General features: G+C 36.5%; 1 protein-coding gene across 1 annotated transcript in view; it reads right to left on the reverse strand.

Annotated features, from left to right (window-relative positions):
• Positions 1–18,562, reverse strand: part of LOC103263005 (guanylate cyclase soluble subunit alpha-2) — a 125,473-nt gene that overhangs the window by 84,599 nt on the left and 22,312 nt on the right. Inside the window, exon 2 of the mRNA XM_008060678.1 lies at positions 11,718–11,861. Coding sequence (XP_008058869.1) covers positions 11,718–11,861 — 144 coding nt within the window. The remainder of the gene's footprint in view (positions 1–11,717; positions 11,862–18,562) is intronic.

Below are 18,562 nucleotides of genomic sequence, written 5' to 3' on the forward strand. Positions count from 1 at the left end.
CCACTGCACTCCAGTCTGGGTGACAGAGTGAGACTCCAACTCAAAAAAAAAAAAAACTCAGGTAACAAAATTCTACTCTGGGTGTTTTGGTGTGCTGGTAACCTATTGATCAGTTTGATATAGTGGAAAGATCAAAACTTTTTTTTCCCCCACAAGCAGGTATATCTGGGTTCAAATTTAGTTCTGCAATTGACAAACTCCATGATCTTAGTCAAATTATATAAACTATCTGAACCTCGAATTCTTTAAATGTAAAATATGATTAGTGGAATTTACAGAGCTTTTTGGGGGGAGAATAAAACTTTTTTTTGAGTCGGAGTCTCACTCTGTCACCCAGATTGGAGTGCAGTGGCACACTCACAGCCACCACAGCCTCCACCTGCTGGGCTCAGGTGATCCCTCCCCCTCAGCTTTCAAAGTAGCTGGAACCACAGGCATGCATCACCACACCCAGCTGATGTTTTGATTTATTGTAGAGACGAGGTCTTGCCATGTTGTTCAGGCTAATCTTGAATGCATGGGCTCAGGCAATTTTCTCACCTTGGGCTCCCACAGTGCTGGGATTACAGGTGTGAACCACAGCACATAGCGGGAATAAAACATTTAAAGTGTATAAAAGACATGGCACAAATTTGAAACCTAGAAATATACAATATGGCTTATTGTTCCCCATGATTGTATACATGTTATTTTATCCCTTGATGTCTTATTTCCTTGACCTTTGAAATATATAGAAACTGCATATATGCCTTTCCTAGAGTTCTTGTGTAGACTAAACGAGGTGATACATAAACTGCCAAACCAACCATTACAATGTCTTTCAACTTCACTCCCCTAGAAATATACAAAATCTACAAATACACAAAAATAATGTAGGCATGAATGCAAGCAATAATATCTGGACTATTTGCTCTGTAAAGACTTTAAAGGCTTTGACAAATATTTCTAAAAGCCTAACAAACACCTCTCAATACTCAGGTAGAAACAATATTGAGAGAGATTCATGCCTATTTCTCCTTCCTAACAAAGTTAGTCCTTTGTAGATGTTGGTTCCATAGACGATTATTCTTGGGAGAATTAGGGAGGGATATATTCAGTTTGCTTACTATTATATCCTTAATGTCTAACTGATTGTTTAGAAAATAGTAAGCATTCAAAAAAACATTTGCTGAACAAATGAGTAAAAGTCACTGCCAGTAAGACTCCAGCCAGATTCATGCAGAATCAGGCTTCATTTGAGTTGAAACAGCAAGTCTCCAAAATTAGCCTTTTCTCTTCTGAAACACCCAATGTATACTCTGGATCTGTGTTCCTATCAACCTCCTGATTATTTGGTCATTTCACCATCAAAATTACTCTGTTTCTTCAACTTCAACAGGTCTCCCACTAAGAATTATTCTCTTACATTTTGGACATTGTTGTTAAAATTACTATGTTTCCCTAAAAAGTGAGGTCTGAATTAATGAGGTTTTACTCAATTTGTTTTATTTAGAGGCGAGTGATAAAGCAGGCTAGTTTTTTAGAACTGAATCTACATGTAAATTTGATCCTGTAACATTTGCACACAAGGTGACAATTTCTGATGCAGTAGGAAGCATTACAAATGTGCAGAAATCAATTCAGCCATTAGGAAAAAGCAAGAGTTGCTAGGAAACCACATTCCAAATAAGGAATATGATAGTGGTGACCCAGACAATTACCATATGCCTGACATGGCATCAACACAAAGCTTAACATATTTTGAAAAGCACTTGTGGCACTGAATTGTTAGTACCACATTTGCAGCTCAGGTGATTAAAGAGTTGCCTTTCAATGACTCAAAAATTCAGTTGTAGGAACAGAAAAATACACAAAGTGAGTTACTAACAAAGATGCTTCCTAGGGCTAAGTAGGTTTCTCTCGCATATTTAGGATGTGTGCACATCTTTGGGACACTGAATTGAGTGAAGTCTATTCAATTTTTAAGAGAATTTACTTTCTAAGTCTATACCTGCAATTCCATGCATTTGTAGATCCATAGGGGAAAAAAGGCTTTAAAGATATATAACAAAATATAAAATGTGGTTATGATTGGTTAGTAAATTATAGTGATTTTTACTGTCTGTTTTCAGGGGTCATTTTATTTTTAGAAAACTACTAAAGTTATTATAAAATAATTTTAAAACTTTTATTTGGAACTAGACATGTGATTTCAAGACAGAATAACATATCCAAAGCATAAACTCTAAGACAACATGCGGTTAGCATGGAGATAGTACGTTCCTATCTTACGTATTATCGTATCTTGCTATTTTCAGGACATTTTTCGTATTTTAAGATTCAAGCTGCTAATGTTGGCCTATGTGCATTTAGCCTTAAAAGAGACTAAGATAAACTGGCACTAAAAGATACATGATCACTAACGCCAAAGAAAGAGGTCATATTCCAAAGGTAATAGGCTAACCCACAAAAATGCATTGGTGAAATCACATCTTAATACCTCTTTAGGAACAAAAATTGGCATATGAAGATTTTCAGTCTTGACAGAAATGTCTGATAAACAAAAATATGAACTTTCTAACTATTTAGAAGTTTCATATTTCTACAGCACACCACACAAAAACCAAATAAAATGAAAACCTTTACTAATACAATTTTTAGCCTCTTCTTGGGACATTGTACCAATACTCCTGGAGGGATGCTCTCTGGAGACAGATTAGTACAAATAAAGTACATTATAACTTCTTTAGAAGTATTCACCCCAATAGTGATAATATCTAACAGACAAACTTTATAAAATATTTAAATCATGCCTCTACCAAAGAATATATTTCTCTTCTGAAAATGTGCAAGTCGAAACACTGTTACCCAAATTCAAACTGAGCAATTTTGTACTTTATGTGCACAATTTCATGTAAATCAATTTAGCTTTTTTCCCATTACTTGGTTTTGTTTTTCCTTTCACTCACTTAATATTACTATTTTTTCTTGTAGCATAAATATGCAAATACCTTCACAAAAGGGCTGCTTGGAAAATCTGTTTGACAAACGTCATAATTAAACTCCTCAGCAAAACTAGCATTTTTAGAAATGTATGCCTGACAAACTCTTTTTTCATAGTCTGAAAATATGATTAAATTTCATGATTATATAAAATTGGAATCTCTCATGATTACAGATAAAAGCTAAACTAAACTAGCAATGGAATTCTATCTCATTGACATACACACTGCAGATATAACGGTGTGTATTAAATCATTGTGCTGATCTCTTGTAGAGGGATAATAAGACATTAAGGATTCTCTGCCTATTAAAGCTCAGAGTTACAGCATCATACCTGAAGAGTAGTTCTATGATTCAAACAAATATTGTGCTAAATAAATAAAAACAATTAACCTTTAAATTCTAAGAATTCCCTATCAAATAATGTAAATATAACACTTTCAAATATGTGGCTTCTGCATTAAAATTCACAATAAACAAGTAGAAAATACAAAGGAACAAAACAAAGGACTATTAGAAGTTCCCATCCAATCTGGCCAGTGATTGTAGTTTTTAAAATAATGATAAATCAACACTCTATCATTTTTCTATCATCTACCTATCAGTAGCATTTTTCCTTACATAACTGAATCAATCTCTCTCTTTCTCTGTCTTCCTTTTTTCTTTTCTGAAATGGGGTCTCACGATGTTGTTCAGGCCAGTCTTGGGGTTTAAACAATCCTCTCACCTCAGCCTCCTGAGTAGCTGAGAATACAAGCATATGCTTCCACACCCATATAGAATCTTTCTTACTTTCTAATTTAAAACTTCATCTCTTTCGATGGAATATCTCTAAAATTAATTTAAGTTTCTTGGACTAAAGCCATGAAAGGTCTAACTTAGTAGATAATATTACAATAATAAATATAATAGGCAATAGGAAAATTTGACAATGTAAATTTTATTTCACACACTTTCATTTAATGTCTACAGGGTATATTGATTAGCAGTTCTGGTTTACAATTTTTTTATTATGCTTTTCCTCATTTACAAAATAGAAATAATAGCAATACTTCCCTCACAGAATTATTGCGAGACTTAGCATATATATGCTATATAGATGTTAAATATAGATAATACAGTATATAAAATAGCAGATTATTCCATTTGAATAACCCTCTACAGATAAGCTAGCGAGGCAATGAAAAATTATTGCACCAACATATGGAATGTGAACCTAAGGAGAGGTGAGCACTTTATTTGGGGTGGTTACCCCCATAGGTATTTTTCTGACTCCAGAAGACATGTCTGAGAGGTTGAGAAAATATACAAAGTTTCTAGAAGTAGAACATTTCAAATAAATGTACCCACTTCAGGATAAAAAGTACTAGTTGGAATTCTAAAATATATAATTATCAAAGAATCACAGATAATCAAGTTATCAAATATGATTGGCCCTCTATAATTGCAGGTTCCGCACCCACAGATTCAATGAACTGTAAATTGAAAATACAATATTTAAGCTGGGCTTGGTGGCTCAGCCTGTAATCCTGTGCCTTTTGGAGGCTGAGGTGAGTGGATTGCCTGAGCCCGTGGGTTTGAGACCCGCCTGGGCAGGTGGACCTCATCTCTACAGTAAATCAAAAAAATTAGCGGGTGTGGTAGCGCGCACCTGTAGTTCCTGCTACTTGGAAGGCTGAGGCGGAAGGATCGCCGGAGCCCAGCAGGTTGAGGCTGCGGTGACCGGGAGCGGCCACTGCACTCCAGTCTGGGTGACAGAGTGAGACTCCAACTCAAAAAAAAAAAAACAAGAAAAGAGACAGAAAATACAATATTAAAAAAAAAACCAAAAGACAATTCAGCAACAAAAAATAATACAAATAAAAAACAATATAGTATCACAGCTATTTATATAGCATTTACATTGTATTAGGTATTAGAAGTAAAATAAGAAACTCGCAGACCTTGAATAAAATAGTGCAATATTTGCACATAACCTAGGAACACCCTTTCATATACTCTTTTTTTCTTTTTCTTTTAGAGTTGTGGGATGCATGTGAGAATTTGCTACATAAGTAAATTGCATGCAGGTGAGGTTTGGGTTTCTAGCTAGCCCTTTTTGCCCCTGGCAGTAGACATGGAGCCCAAAGATGATCGTGTGCCCCTTATTCCTACTCCCTCTCTCCCCCCACTAGTAGTGCCCAGCGTTTTTTGTTCCCATCTTTGTGCTCATGTGCCTGATGCTTAGGGCCTGCTTATGAGTGAGAACATGTGGTATTCAGTTTTTGCTTCTGTGATAGTTCACTTGGAAATATCGTCTCCAACTATGTCAATGTTGCTGCAAGGGACTTGATTTTGTTCTTCTTTGTGGCTGCATAGTATTACATTGTGTATATGCACCAAATTTTCTTTATCCAGTTCATCTGACGGGCATCCGAGTTGGTTCCATGTTTTTGCTATTGTGAATAATGCCGTAATGAAGCTATGTGTGCAGGTGTCTTTTTGGTAGAGTGAGTTATGTTCCTCTGGGTATATACCCAGAAGTGGGGTTGCTGGATCGTATGGTAGCACAAGTTTTAGTTCTTTGAAAAAACACAAGCCGGGCTCGGTGGCTCAAAAAGCCGGGCTCGGTGGCTCAGCTTGTAATCCCGTGCTTTGGGAGGCTGAGGTGAGTGGATTGTCTGAGCCCGTGGGTTCGAGACCTGCCTGGGCAACTTGGTAAGACTTCATCTCTACAATAAATCAAAAAGTCAGCTGGGCATGGTAGCGTGTGCCTGTAATTTCAGCTACTCGGAAGGCTAAGGAGGAAGGATCGCTGGCGCCCAGTGGGTCGAGGCTGCAGTGGCCAGGAGCAGCCACTGCACTCCAATCTGGGCGACAGAATGAGATTCCAACTCAAAAAAACACAACAAAAACAAAAACAAAAAAAAACACACTGCTTTCCACAAAGGCTGAATTAGCTTACATTCCCACTGACAGTGCAGAAGTGCTCTCTTCTATCCACAGACTCAACAAACCCTGCTATTATTTTTTTATATATATACTTTTTTTTTTTCTTGAGGTGGAGTCTCACTCTGTCGCCCAGACTGGAGTACAGTGGCCGCTCCCGGCCACCGCCGCCTCAACCTGCTGGGCTCCGGCGATCCTTCCACCTCAGCCTTCCAAGTAGCCGGAATTACAGGCGAGCTCTACCACGCCCGGCTGATTTTTTGATTTATTGTAGAGATGAGGTCTCGCTGTCCAGGCGCGTCTCCGACCCGCGGGCTCAGGCAATCCACTCACCTCAGCCTCCCAAAGGCGCGGGAATATATACTTTTTAATGATAGTCATCCTGACCAGTATGCGATGGTATCTCATTGTAGTTTTGGTTTGCACTACTCTGATGAATAGTGAGGTTGAGCATTTTTCCATATGTGTGTTGGCTGCTTGAATGTCTTCCTTCGAGAGGTGTCTGTTCATGTCCTTTGTTCACTTTTTAATGGGGTTGCTTTTGTTTTTCCTGTCAATTCTTCTCTCATATACTTTAAATCATCTCTAGAACTTATAATACTTAATACAATGTAAATGCTTTGTAAATAGTTGTTATATTATATTATTTAGGGAATAATGATAACAAAGAAAGAGTCTACATATGTTTGGTGCAGACCCAACCATCATTGTCCTACCTATATTTTCCTCCCACAGCTGGCTGAATCTAAGGATGTAGAACTCACCGAAACAGAGTGTTGACTGCAATTATTTTTTCTTTTTTTAAATACAGTCTCAGGCTGCAGTCTCACAGGGATAATTAAATATTGCAATATTTGTAAGAACCTAATCCCTTCAAATATTAAATACTAACATCAAGTTTCCTTGGCAAATAGCAACAATTATTTAAAAATTCATTAGAGAATAATTATTTCATAATCTCGAAAAATCCCGTAAGCTCATAGAAGCTGAAGTTTAAGGTGCTACAATTTAATGTATTACAATACATGTACATTTTACATTCATAGTCCTGCTTTTGGACTAGTTGGTTAAAATAAATTCATAGCATTTCCCTGACTTCCAACTGAGATTGCTGAACACAGTTGTAGTACCACATGACTGCACATTGTTTAACTCTATTTCACAATCTCTCTATACTTGTCTCATTATTTAAAATGTATTGTTTTTTGAACCAATGAAAGCCACTTGAATTTGTATGTCTGTGAGGTAAAATTTAATGAAAAAAATTTTTAACTGAAGTACAGAATTAAATGTGAACTATTGACTTGAGCATAGTCAATAGTCTTTAAAATCCTTAAATCATGAAAATGCAACTTGTCTTTCTAATATATTCCTAATGTATGTATTTTGTAATGTATTCTAATGAGATTCTCTAGTCAATCCTGAACCTTCTTTTTCTCTATCAACACTTTTTTGTTTTAAAGAATAAAATACAGGCAGTAATAAATGTATGTTATTTTAATCAGAGTGGTTAAGCTATCAGTATAAGTTAGTCTTTCAGCACTAAAAACTTCATTTAAAATAATTCTGTAAAATCAGGTTCACAAGATTAAAACAGCATAAAGTTACACAATTGCCTAGTGAAATCACAATATGCTAACATAAAGGAGAAAGAATATAAATCTGATTTTAGTTTTCAATTGTTTGTTGTTTAAAATAAGACAATCAGATTATCTCTAGAGAGAAATAGAAAGGGAAGAGTCATAATGCTGGCATTTCTTTTTCTTCAGCCAGCAGAAAAAACATCATATTGATCAAGCATGAATGAAAATTCTAATCATTGCTTTTTAAAGCAGGTCTTATTAAAGTCACTGGACTGATTTTTCAGAATTTAGTGTACAGACAGACAATGTTTATGTATGCTTTATTGATACAGTCTAAAACTAGCCTCTGATTTTCACAGAGCACTTACTGGACAATAATTTTCTTGAGTGTTTATGGATTGAAAAAAGAAAATGCTACATTCTCTGATTATTTTAGATTTTTAAAATTAAAAACATAAATTCAGACAGTTTTACAATTAATAAGTCAAGACATTTCTAATCCTTTCTAAGAAATTATAATTGACTATTCTGTTTTCTGTTTCCCATCTTTAGAGAATGTCTCAAAGGTTTATAAAACCATATAAAAATCATCCATTTATTTTTCAAAATTTGACTGGCTTGGAAAGTTTTGTTTTGACCAATTATTGCAACTTTAATAGCGTGCAATTTAAATAGCTACAAACTTATTCAATTTGAGATAAACAATCAACTAATCACATATCAAATCTACTACAACACCCAAACATTTTGTAATAAAAGATTTTCTCAATAATCTCAGAAATGTTCCCATTGCATGAAGCTAGAAGGCAATTCAAAATCAAATTAATATGCTGAAAAAGAATCCCAAGCCATGCAAATACTATAAATTATTAATGAAGCTAAAACTATTAAAGTGGTTTGTTATTTTGAATTCTCTTTTGGCATTCTTATTAAATCTTTATGGACATTTCCTCTCCTAATTTAATAAGACTATCTGATTCACAAGAAAGAGCTAATGTTATATCACACAAATGGAAATATAGATGAGCACACCGTAATACACAGTTCCCTGGTGCTATGACAATACTGAATTCAATATAAACAGTATAGTCTTTATAAAAGAAAATCCAACATTAAAAACAATCCCAAGTGATAAGGCTGCCTGGACTTGAAAACTTAAGAACAAATCTGAGTTCAGTCTATATTGTGTTGTTTTGCAATTTGCAGCAGATCTGAGGCAGTCTTCCTTTTGTGTGTTTTCCTGGCAGTGGTGGAACTGCCATTCATACATTTGAGTAACTCAATAATTATGCCTTGAGGGAACGTAAACTAGATTTTTCTTTTTAATGCTCCATACTTTCTTATTTTTGTCATGGATCGGAGTGGTTAGAACATGCTCTTTCCATTTTGACTTTTCCAAACTGTCAAATATATACATATATGTGCACATTAAAGAATAGTAATGAAATAAACAACTCTGCACCATGTTTACTTTCTGTATTACATCCTCTGATCCCATCATTTTTCTTTCCCTTGGAAGTAAGCACCATCTTGAACTTTGTGTTAATCATTTCCTTTCTTTCGTGCTTTCTCCATCAATGCAGGTATTTCTAAATAGCTTTTTTTTTTTTTCAAATTTCCTAGTTTTGAACTTTAATTAATGAAATAATACCAGGGCACTCTTCTATGAGTTGCTTCTTTTGCTCAATATTATGTTTTTGACACTCATCTATGCTGCTTTCAGTAGCTGTACTTGTTCATTTTCCAAACTAGATGGTATGCCAAGGTATAAACACAGCTCAGTTAATTCACTCTACTGTCGATGATATGTGCGCTATCTCTAACTAGAGATACAGGAAAAGTATCGCTATGAATAATCTTGTGTGTTACTTTTGCTACACATGCACAAGTGCTTCCCCTATATTTTACAAATATCTAGAAGAGAAATTGCTGGGTTGTAGGATATGCACAAGATAAATTTTACTAGTGAATGAATGCCAAATAAATTGTACCATTTGTACTTCCACCAGTTGTGAGTGAGATTTCCTGTCATTCTAGATCCTTATCAACAGTGGCACTGCCAGCCTTCTAAAGTTGTACCAAACTAGTAGGTAGAAATGCTATACCATAGTGTTGTTAATTTATATTAATTTGTCTATGTATGAGGTTAACCAGATTCTTTTACTAAGTGTATGTGTTGCAAAAAATATCCTTCTAGTTTGTGGTTGTTTTTACTCTTCGGGTGTTTTTTGATAAACATGAAGTTTTTACTTTTAACATTGCAAAATTACACATATGTATTTCCCTTTTATGAGTTGCAATTTTTCACCTGACTAGCTCACAAAAAATTATTTCCTATTAAGTCAAATTTTTCTAATTATAAATTTATAGTATTGTAGTATGGCTTTTCACATTTAACTCACGGGTAATTGGTTTATGTGTAGAGTCATAAAGTCGTAAACCAATTTCAATTTTTTCCCACATAAATAGCCATAGCCAATTGTCCTCCCAAATCATTTATTGAATAGCCCATCCTTTCCCCACTGATGAGTGCCACTTTTGTAATTTATCAAGTACTCTTTTCCTCTGATGCACTGTAATCTCATTAAGTTGTGTTTAGTTTTGAACTCTTATGGTTTAACTTTTGCAGAGTTCTTTAGAATTACTACGTCTGAGAACTGGTCAGTGTCTTTTAATAGTTCTAGAAATAAAATTCCCCTTTTAGTATTTCCCTGTATTACCTCTATTTGGAACACCAGTTAAACATATATTACATCTTTCCATTCTCCCCTCCTGTTTCCTATGTATTTTTACATTTTACATTATCTTATCCACATTTCCCCATCTTAAAATCTCTGGACTTTTTTATTGATAATTCCCGTAGTTCTAACTTTCAGTGTACTAATTCTTGCTTCATCTTTGTCTAATTTGCTTTTAATCACATCCACTGAGTTTTCTTATACTGTTGAGTGCTTATAATTTTATTTTGCTTCTTTTTCAAATCTACTTGTTCTCTCTCACAATTTACAGCTTCTCTTTTATGTTTTCAGTTATACTAAACATTGGCATTTTAATTCTCTTTGATAAATTTCATATCCGATACAACCCAAGACCTGTTTTTCTTATCTATGGTTTCTTCTGGTTCTTACCCATACTACTTTGTTCTCCTGTGTGTATTTTGTTTTTGTTCTATTTTTAGAATTAGCCACTCATTTTCCAGAAGGCTTTATCTGTGGAAATTCTTTGAGAACAGGATTGAAGCTGACATCTTTCAGGGAGGAATAATATTTTCTCATTTCCTACTATGATTGCTAATCTCAGAGCTCTTCAAATTCATCAATTACGTTTCTTTTTGATCTACACATATCTTGTAATTGCATATTTCTCCCTTTCCTGTGAGTTTAGGGTTGAGTTTAACCATTTTATAAAAATATTTTTAAAATATTTAACACAATGTTTTAATAGTTTTAATCAGAAGGGTTATTGAGGATATCTAATTTGCCATCATGCCAAAACAAGAACGGTACTCACATTTTGAGCATCTTTCCCCTCCTGTGTTTTGCTAACCCCTAGTTGTTGAGCTGTTGGAACAGGGCTGGCTTGAATTCAAGATTACTTCTCCAAGATTTCTGGTTTCAAAGTAATGACACTTCTGGGATCCATCACTGGGCTCTGGCAGAAATACAACTAGATGATCTCATCCCTCCCCAGAGGTAGACCTCAGATTGCAGAGATCCATTGGTACCAAAAAGAGTACAACATACCAGGAGTTTTTCATTTTTCACTTTTTGAAAAAGTTTTCTCAAAAGAAAATTGGCTTCAAAGAATTACCTATACACTCCCTACAGAATGTTGCCCATGTCCTACATTTTCTTGCTTCTTTTTTACTTCTTGGATTACCTCTCAGACTCTGAATTTTTCCATCATCCTTGCTTGGATTTGGTGACCTGTTCATTGACAGCAAGTTCTTCCCCTGGGTCTCGTCTTTCAGCTCTTTCTTTTCTCCACAGTAATTTGCCTTCCACTTACCTTTTTCTAGTTTGGATCACATTCCAATTGTTCTTTTCCTGAATCTTTGGGTTATCTCTAGCCATTCCTTGTTATCCTTAAGCACTCAACCTGTCTAGATCTATACATTTTAAAACTCAGAATTCAGAAGGGAATGTCTCCCCTTCAATGCATTGATGATTCAAACCAGATTGAGTCAAAACAGATGAACTCAAGCCAGATAGTTGAGAGGGTTACCTGAATTGGTCTTCCATCAGGTGTCAGCACCTCTTCTGAGAGTTCCATCATCTTCAAGGCCATCAGAGCAATGGGTTTAGCATGGCAGAGGCTTTTCCTATGGAGTCCTGCTGCAACACAGTAGGCATCACCTATTGTTTCCACCTGCAGCAATCAGACAAATCAAACGCGGACTTATAATGAGCCAGAAGATAAACGATTAGTTATCTGTCATCACAAATGTTGCTGAAAAACATGCCAGCAAAACATCAATAAATTAAGCAATTAGATAACGGTGTGTAATCACAGCAGAGTTTGCAAACAGCCACAGTCAAATACTGACATCTCACTCCAGGGCTGTTCATTAACACGATCACCATAGATGATCATCGAAATTAGGAACAACTGTAATATAAAATAATTATCCCCCACAAAAATAGAACTGTCAGTATGTTGCCTAAATAATTTCCAAATAATGACTTCTGCCAAAGCTACCCATTCAGCTCCTTCAAACTTCCAAGTAGTCCTTCTCCGGAAAGCACTTTTCCCTTGATTTTTTTCACCTTCCCAATTGCTCCACACTTTGAGATTTCAGTAAGTTGTGTTGAGGTATGTCTTTCCTTATTTTTGATCATTATAATACCTACATGTCTTGAATTCATACCATCACTACTCTGTGCACATTATGTACACAAAGTACAATGTGTACATTTTATCTTCACAAAATTCTCTATGAAAGAAACTAGAATTAGTTATGTCTGAGAGATAAAAAAATTGAGGTGTGGACAGCCATTCATAACCATAAAATTAAAGAGTTAACAGCCATGCAGGGGGTCTTTCCAGACCCTGCTGTACTTCTATTGTTAGCATTCATTTTGAATAGCTATTGCTGTTAATATTTTAAATATTTATCCCAGGTTAAAACTCCCAAATTTCCAAAGCACGGAACGTGGTCTAAAAGTTACACACAACTTATTTTCAGAGAAAAGTTCTCTAATTATTTACTAGAGATATGGTGGTAAAATTCTTAATACTTTTGATATTATCAATTAGACAAAAGTGATGAAACATTGTATTAAAGCCACAATGTTACCTTTTCCATGAAGCCTTCCATGGTCCTTCCACTAGGTCTCAGTAAAATAAGTAATCCTTTCCCCTCTATTCTGTTTCAGTAGCACTTTCCACATCTCTCTGCTATAATATTCATCACAGGATATTATCAATATTCATCTATGTATAATCAACATGTATCCCTGGTTATGATATGAGCTCTTTAAAAATGAAAATGAAAAATGTCTTTTTCATCTCTGTATTCATAGTGCTTAGCATAGGGTCTAAAATACAGCTATTCAATAAATATCTACCAAATGAATAAATATGTCAACTAACCATGTTCACCATGACTACAATATCAACCATTCTAACTGTATGTTTATTTTCACCATTCATTTTATTAGCACCATGTAGATTTGTGTGCTATGTAGATATAGGAGGGAAAAGTCCCGATAACTAGAAATGCTTCTATCATAAATATACCAAGAATACTATTATAAAGACTGTACTGCACGAAATGCCTTGAGCACTAATTTAGGGAATATTATGAGAACACTTAAGAAGCTCATGGGATTAAGACTGCCAAACTTATCATTTATCAGGAAATAGGCATCAAAAATGATTCAAATACCCCCAGACCTATCATTACATTCAAAATTTTCACTTCAAGACCTGTCTTCTGATGCCAGAAAAATGGAAATAAGACTATACTGTAAGAATAGAAAGACAATGCAATGTGAGTTAACAAAGGTTTTATTCCAAAGACTAGAATATTTTTCCCCTCCATCCTGGAAAGAATTCTCACTGAAAAAAATGCCGGCAAATAATAAGTATCTAAAGTGTGGCTATTTACCATTTTTCTCCTAATAACACAGTGCCCTTTGCTAATTCTCACATTATCCCATACTTTCAGATTTCCATATACAATTTTAAAATCTAGAATGCTGTTAGTGATGTCCTTTAAAATTGATTTCTGATTTTCAGATATCATAACGCATAGGCAGCAAATTAGTTGACAAATTAAAAGGCTTTGGAGTCACTCTGAGCATATATGTTTCTAGAGCACAATCTCTTCCTGGAATTTCTATCATTATCGTCACCATCATCATTATCATCCACAACCTCATCCACAATCCAGAAATAGACATCAAAAAAGCAATGACACATATTAAGATGTGGAATTCTCACAATTATTCATAAACACCCAACAGAAGAAGAAGAAAAAAACTAGAAGACGTTGTTTTCACAGGGTAGACTAGATTATGCTGCAATAACAATAAATTCCCAAATCTCAATGCACAAAACAGCAAATGTTTATTTTATACTCATGTAACATATTCCTGCTGGTTAAGGGATTGGGATGGAGGGGAAAAACTGTGTCACATCTCTTCACCCTGGGAACAAGGTTAGTAACACCTCCACATCTGGAGTTAGTTGCCATGGCAGAGGATAAAAAGGTTCTGACTAATTTACAGGGGCTCTTAAAGCTTTCTTCCAGATGTGACATATATATAACTTCTCATGATTCATTCACCAAAGCAAGTCGCCTGATATTCTTAATGTAAAGGGAATGGGAAAATGCTAACTACCTTGTGCCCAGAGAATAAGAGTCAGAAATATTTGGGAAGTAGCATTAATGAGGACAAAAGTGAATAGGTAATCACTCAGAATTTTTCAAATACCCAGATGTCTGTGAAGCTGTATAATATAGCTGTGTGATGTTTTTCTTTCCAGATATATTCATCATCTTAACCTGAAAATCTTGGCAGAAACACTACCACCTTAGTAACAGCTTTCCTTGAATGCTCCATTTTTCTCTCTTCTCCCTTCATCTAAGGCAGCTCTACATAAATGTAGCAAAATTAAAGATATGTAGAAGTTTTAGTGGATCCTTTCAAAGTACTTAGTTGTCTTTGCTTCATGAGAAACAGGGAAGGTGAAAGCATTTCTCATGAAGCATTTCACCCATTTCAATTGCTCTTGAGGCTATTTTTTTGAGTTAAACCATATGGCACAAGTGGACATTGTAAACAGACTACAAAGAAACTGTCCAAAGAGTTGGCTGTGTTCTGAATTCCTTTACAATTGCCTCCGTGTTTTTACATAGTTTTAAATACAACAGAGAGAGTCTAAAATAGTGTATCTCATTTATTCTCACCATCTCCCACCTGTTCTTGAATGGCATTGAATAAAGATGGCTCAACAAAGTGAGGAGAGGGAAAAAGATAATGGTTATGCAAATGTATGAAAAACCTTACATTCTTTTCTAAGCATAGAAGAGGAGGCTTAAGTACTAAAAATATTATGTATAACTGCTGCCTTGCATATTACTACAACTGCTTTTATCAAACTTTAAAGAATTCACCTGTCTCAGTACATCTTTTCTCAACACTGTCTAATCAAAATCCTTGCATTATTCCAGAAATAAAGTTGGTATATATACATTTCTTAGACATGTGTTTTTACTTCTTTTATTTATTTTATTTTAGTCTTAGGTTATTTGAAAGAATTTATTCTAACCCCTAATGGAATCTCATTCCCATAACATTCTTCTCCCTGCCCTCCAAGCTAATGATTTAAAAAATCTGGGAAGTTTCTTGGACATTTGTACACGGAAGGAAGAAGGAGTGGGAGTGGGGGATTAGTATTGATGATAAGATTAGCAAAAAAGAACACTGCATGCAATTGGACAATTAACCATCCTTGTCCAATGGGACTCATGACCACCTAAATCCTTCAATTCCACAGACCTAGGTCTGTCTCCCTTTGAACCTTCCAGGGGGCATAAGAGCAGAGGTTCAGAGAGCTCTGGTAGTCTATGTTACTGGACAACCTCCTTTTCTCCCCTGGCATGTAATCAAGAGAAGCAAATTAGAAAGTCTGCTTTTCTAATGGCTTTGTTTTCTGTTTGGGGGTTTTAGTGTCTTAAACAAAAGAAGAGAGAGAGAGAGAGAGAGAGAGAAGAGGGATGATGCTGGAGCGAGATGTAAGCAGATATAAATAAAGATGAGCAAAGCTTTCTTTTCTAAAGATGAGCAAAGCTTTCTTTTCTCTCCCAGTATCTCACAGAGTGCCTGGGCACCTGGTCATGCTCAGGTAGGTCAAAGGAGGTTAACAAATGTCCCATGTTCTCCCTGGGATCACTAGCTTTGGCTAAGAATGCTTGGTTCTTAGAAAGAATGTGACAATCATTCTTTCCGAAAGGACTGGCTGCCCAATCATCTAACATTTGGTGTGGTTTCTGGATGACAGGGAGGAGGGGAAGAGTAGATGAGTTTTCCAATGGTTGCCTGAGAGTCTGAGTCTACAAGCAGCTGAGTAGGTCTTTATTGACTAGAAACCAAACAGTTGGGTCAACAGTTATTACAGACAAGATTATCCAAAATGCTGATCAGGAAAAACAAAAAAAGAAAGCATGGGTCAGGTCTTCATGGATACTTACCAGTAGCAGAAGAGCACGAAAGAACGTGGACTTGGATAGATTAAGAGATCCTCTACATTTTGTCCTTTACCTCATATATACACAGTGACTCTCTACTGTTTATGTTCCTGTTTTGCCAGATACTCAGCACAGTGGGTGAAATGGGTTCCTAGCCATAGATGAAAATCTAGGTGGTGGTAGCCAATCGAAGGTCTTAGGTCCATGAGATCTGTATCCCATGGATATATTCAAAGAGAAGCAGTTTGCCATAGACAGTAAGCATGAACCCAGTCTTTCATTGTTCTTAAGGTTGCACTGATCGTGAAGATACACTGATCCTCCTTGAGGATGGCTCATAAAGATGCAGATCAAAAAGAGGTGGGAAGGCCCTAACACAGACAAGGGTTCAAGTCATGCAGATAAAAGCAATGCAGTCTTCATCATTTTCTTGACTTGGACAAAGTGATGACCATGCCCATAAAAGCCACATTCTTGAAACTGGACCCCTGAAAATCCAGAGGAACCAAGATGCAGAGAGGTCAGCATGCACACATCACTGTTGGCCAAGCACAGACCTAACAAAGATGGTGGATGATCTGGAAGAGGGGCAACTTCCAAAGGTAGGAGTTAGCTACACTGACACCAAACTGGGATGAGCATCTCCATGGCAGCCCTGCTGAAAGTAACTTGGCTTTCTCTCCACCTTGCAGGTAGTATTTCAGGAGTTAGGCCAGAGATTCATTTCATAGTAGCAGTCTTATCAGGTTCATGAACGCTGTGAGTGAGGACCAGCTGAAGAGGCTATGGCTAATGTCCTGCTCCTGCAGATGAAGGACTGGGGCATGGGATTCTTGCCATGTGACTGGAATGGAAAGAAATGCCACAAGTCCAGAGAATCTGATCCGTTATCGTTTAATGATCACCTTGTTTCTGAAGTAGGAGTTTGTTCAAAAAAATTTAAACATGTAGCCTGTTCTTGGATATCTGAACTCTTTCACCTCCTAACTGATTACAACTCTCAGTGAATCTGCATCCTGGCCCCTAAGCATGACCTTTGGTTGGGGGTAGTTCCAAAAGGTGGCATCCCAGAAGGTGGGAGGTATTTAGGTTGATGAATCTGTGTCTTCATCTAAGTGCCACCACATCTACCCAAACTGGGCCTCCAGCAAGAGAAATGCCCTGTCAGCCTTAGCATGTATTGTTTCCAGCTGTAGTATCCCGAATGTCCTTGAAGTGATCACATTCAGGGGCCAGGACTTTGTCTCTGCCTTCATCTCTACTGTTTTATGTTCCTTCAACACCTCCTCTCCCCTCCCCATGGACATCACTTCATCATTTCTGTCTCCAACTATACATCTTCCTTCTCGAGCATCTCTCTCTCTCCACCTTCTTTTCACCCACCATCTCCTCTGCTTAACTTACCTCTTTTGCTGCCACTGAGAAGATGACATACTCCTCAGGCATCACTTTTTTGGCCAGACCCCCATCCCAACTGTTGCCTGAGACTCAGAACCAACAATAACTCTGTGGGGTATTCTCCCAACATATATGGGACAGGAGGAGCACTCCTTCCTAAAAGAAGGATGCTCACAAGTACCAGTGATGCCAGTAGAAAACTGAGGCATCACAGGTGATAGCTGGTAGAGTGAGGTAGCCTGAAAATTTCCATATCCCTTTCACCCCAACTCTACAGGAGGTTACTGGGAGCAGAACACTAGGTAACCGAAACTGAGTAAGAAGTTTCCCCTCCCATAGGGGACCAAGAAGCAGACTCTACCTCTTTGGCTGGGCATATGCATATTCATTTTAATCGGACACTATATTGTTAATCCACCTCAACATTTTTATTTCCTCTGCCCCCATAAAATGTGACTACCAAAAACCAAAATTAGTATTAAGTTGTTCTTTTTAGCTTTTGCAAATAAACTTGTAGTTACTTAATATTAGCATCTTCGTTATAGAGTCCTATTTTATGATGCTGAAGGTAAATACTCTAGAAACAATTGATATGTTAATGAGATTAATGATGCAGAGGCTAGAGCTCTGTACTTGTCCTCCATGTAATATCTATGAGGTATGGTAAGAAGTCATTCAAGTAACCTCTTAATACCGCTAACTTCCCATGACAGAACTGGAAGTCCTTAGTTGGCAATGTCATTAACCTACACTGGCACGTCGGGGAGAGAAGAACCTCTGTACACATGCTTCCACATGCTTCCACTCCTTGCAGTCTCAGAAAAATAAAAGGCCATTTGCTTCTAAAGCCCACAGGCATTTTGACATGGGGGCAGTTATTTTCCCCAAGGAAGCTTTAACTTCTCAGACTGTTCATTCTCAAAGACCCTGACACAGAGGATGGATTGACACCAGGTTTATTTACTCTTTCTAAGGT

The sequence above is a fragment of the Carlito syrichta genome, unplaced genomic scaffold (assembly GCF_000164805.1).
Source record: "Carlito syrichta isolate Samal-C Ts95f unplaced genomic scaffold, Tarsius_syrichta-2.0.1 Scaffold304699, whole genome shotgun sequence".
Lineage (NCBI taxonomy): Eukaryota > Metazoa > Chordata > Mammalia > Primates > Tarsiidae > Carlito > Carlito syrichta.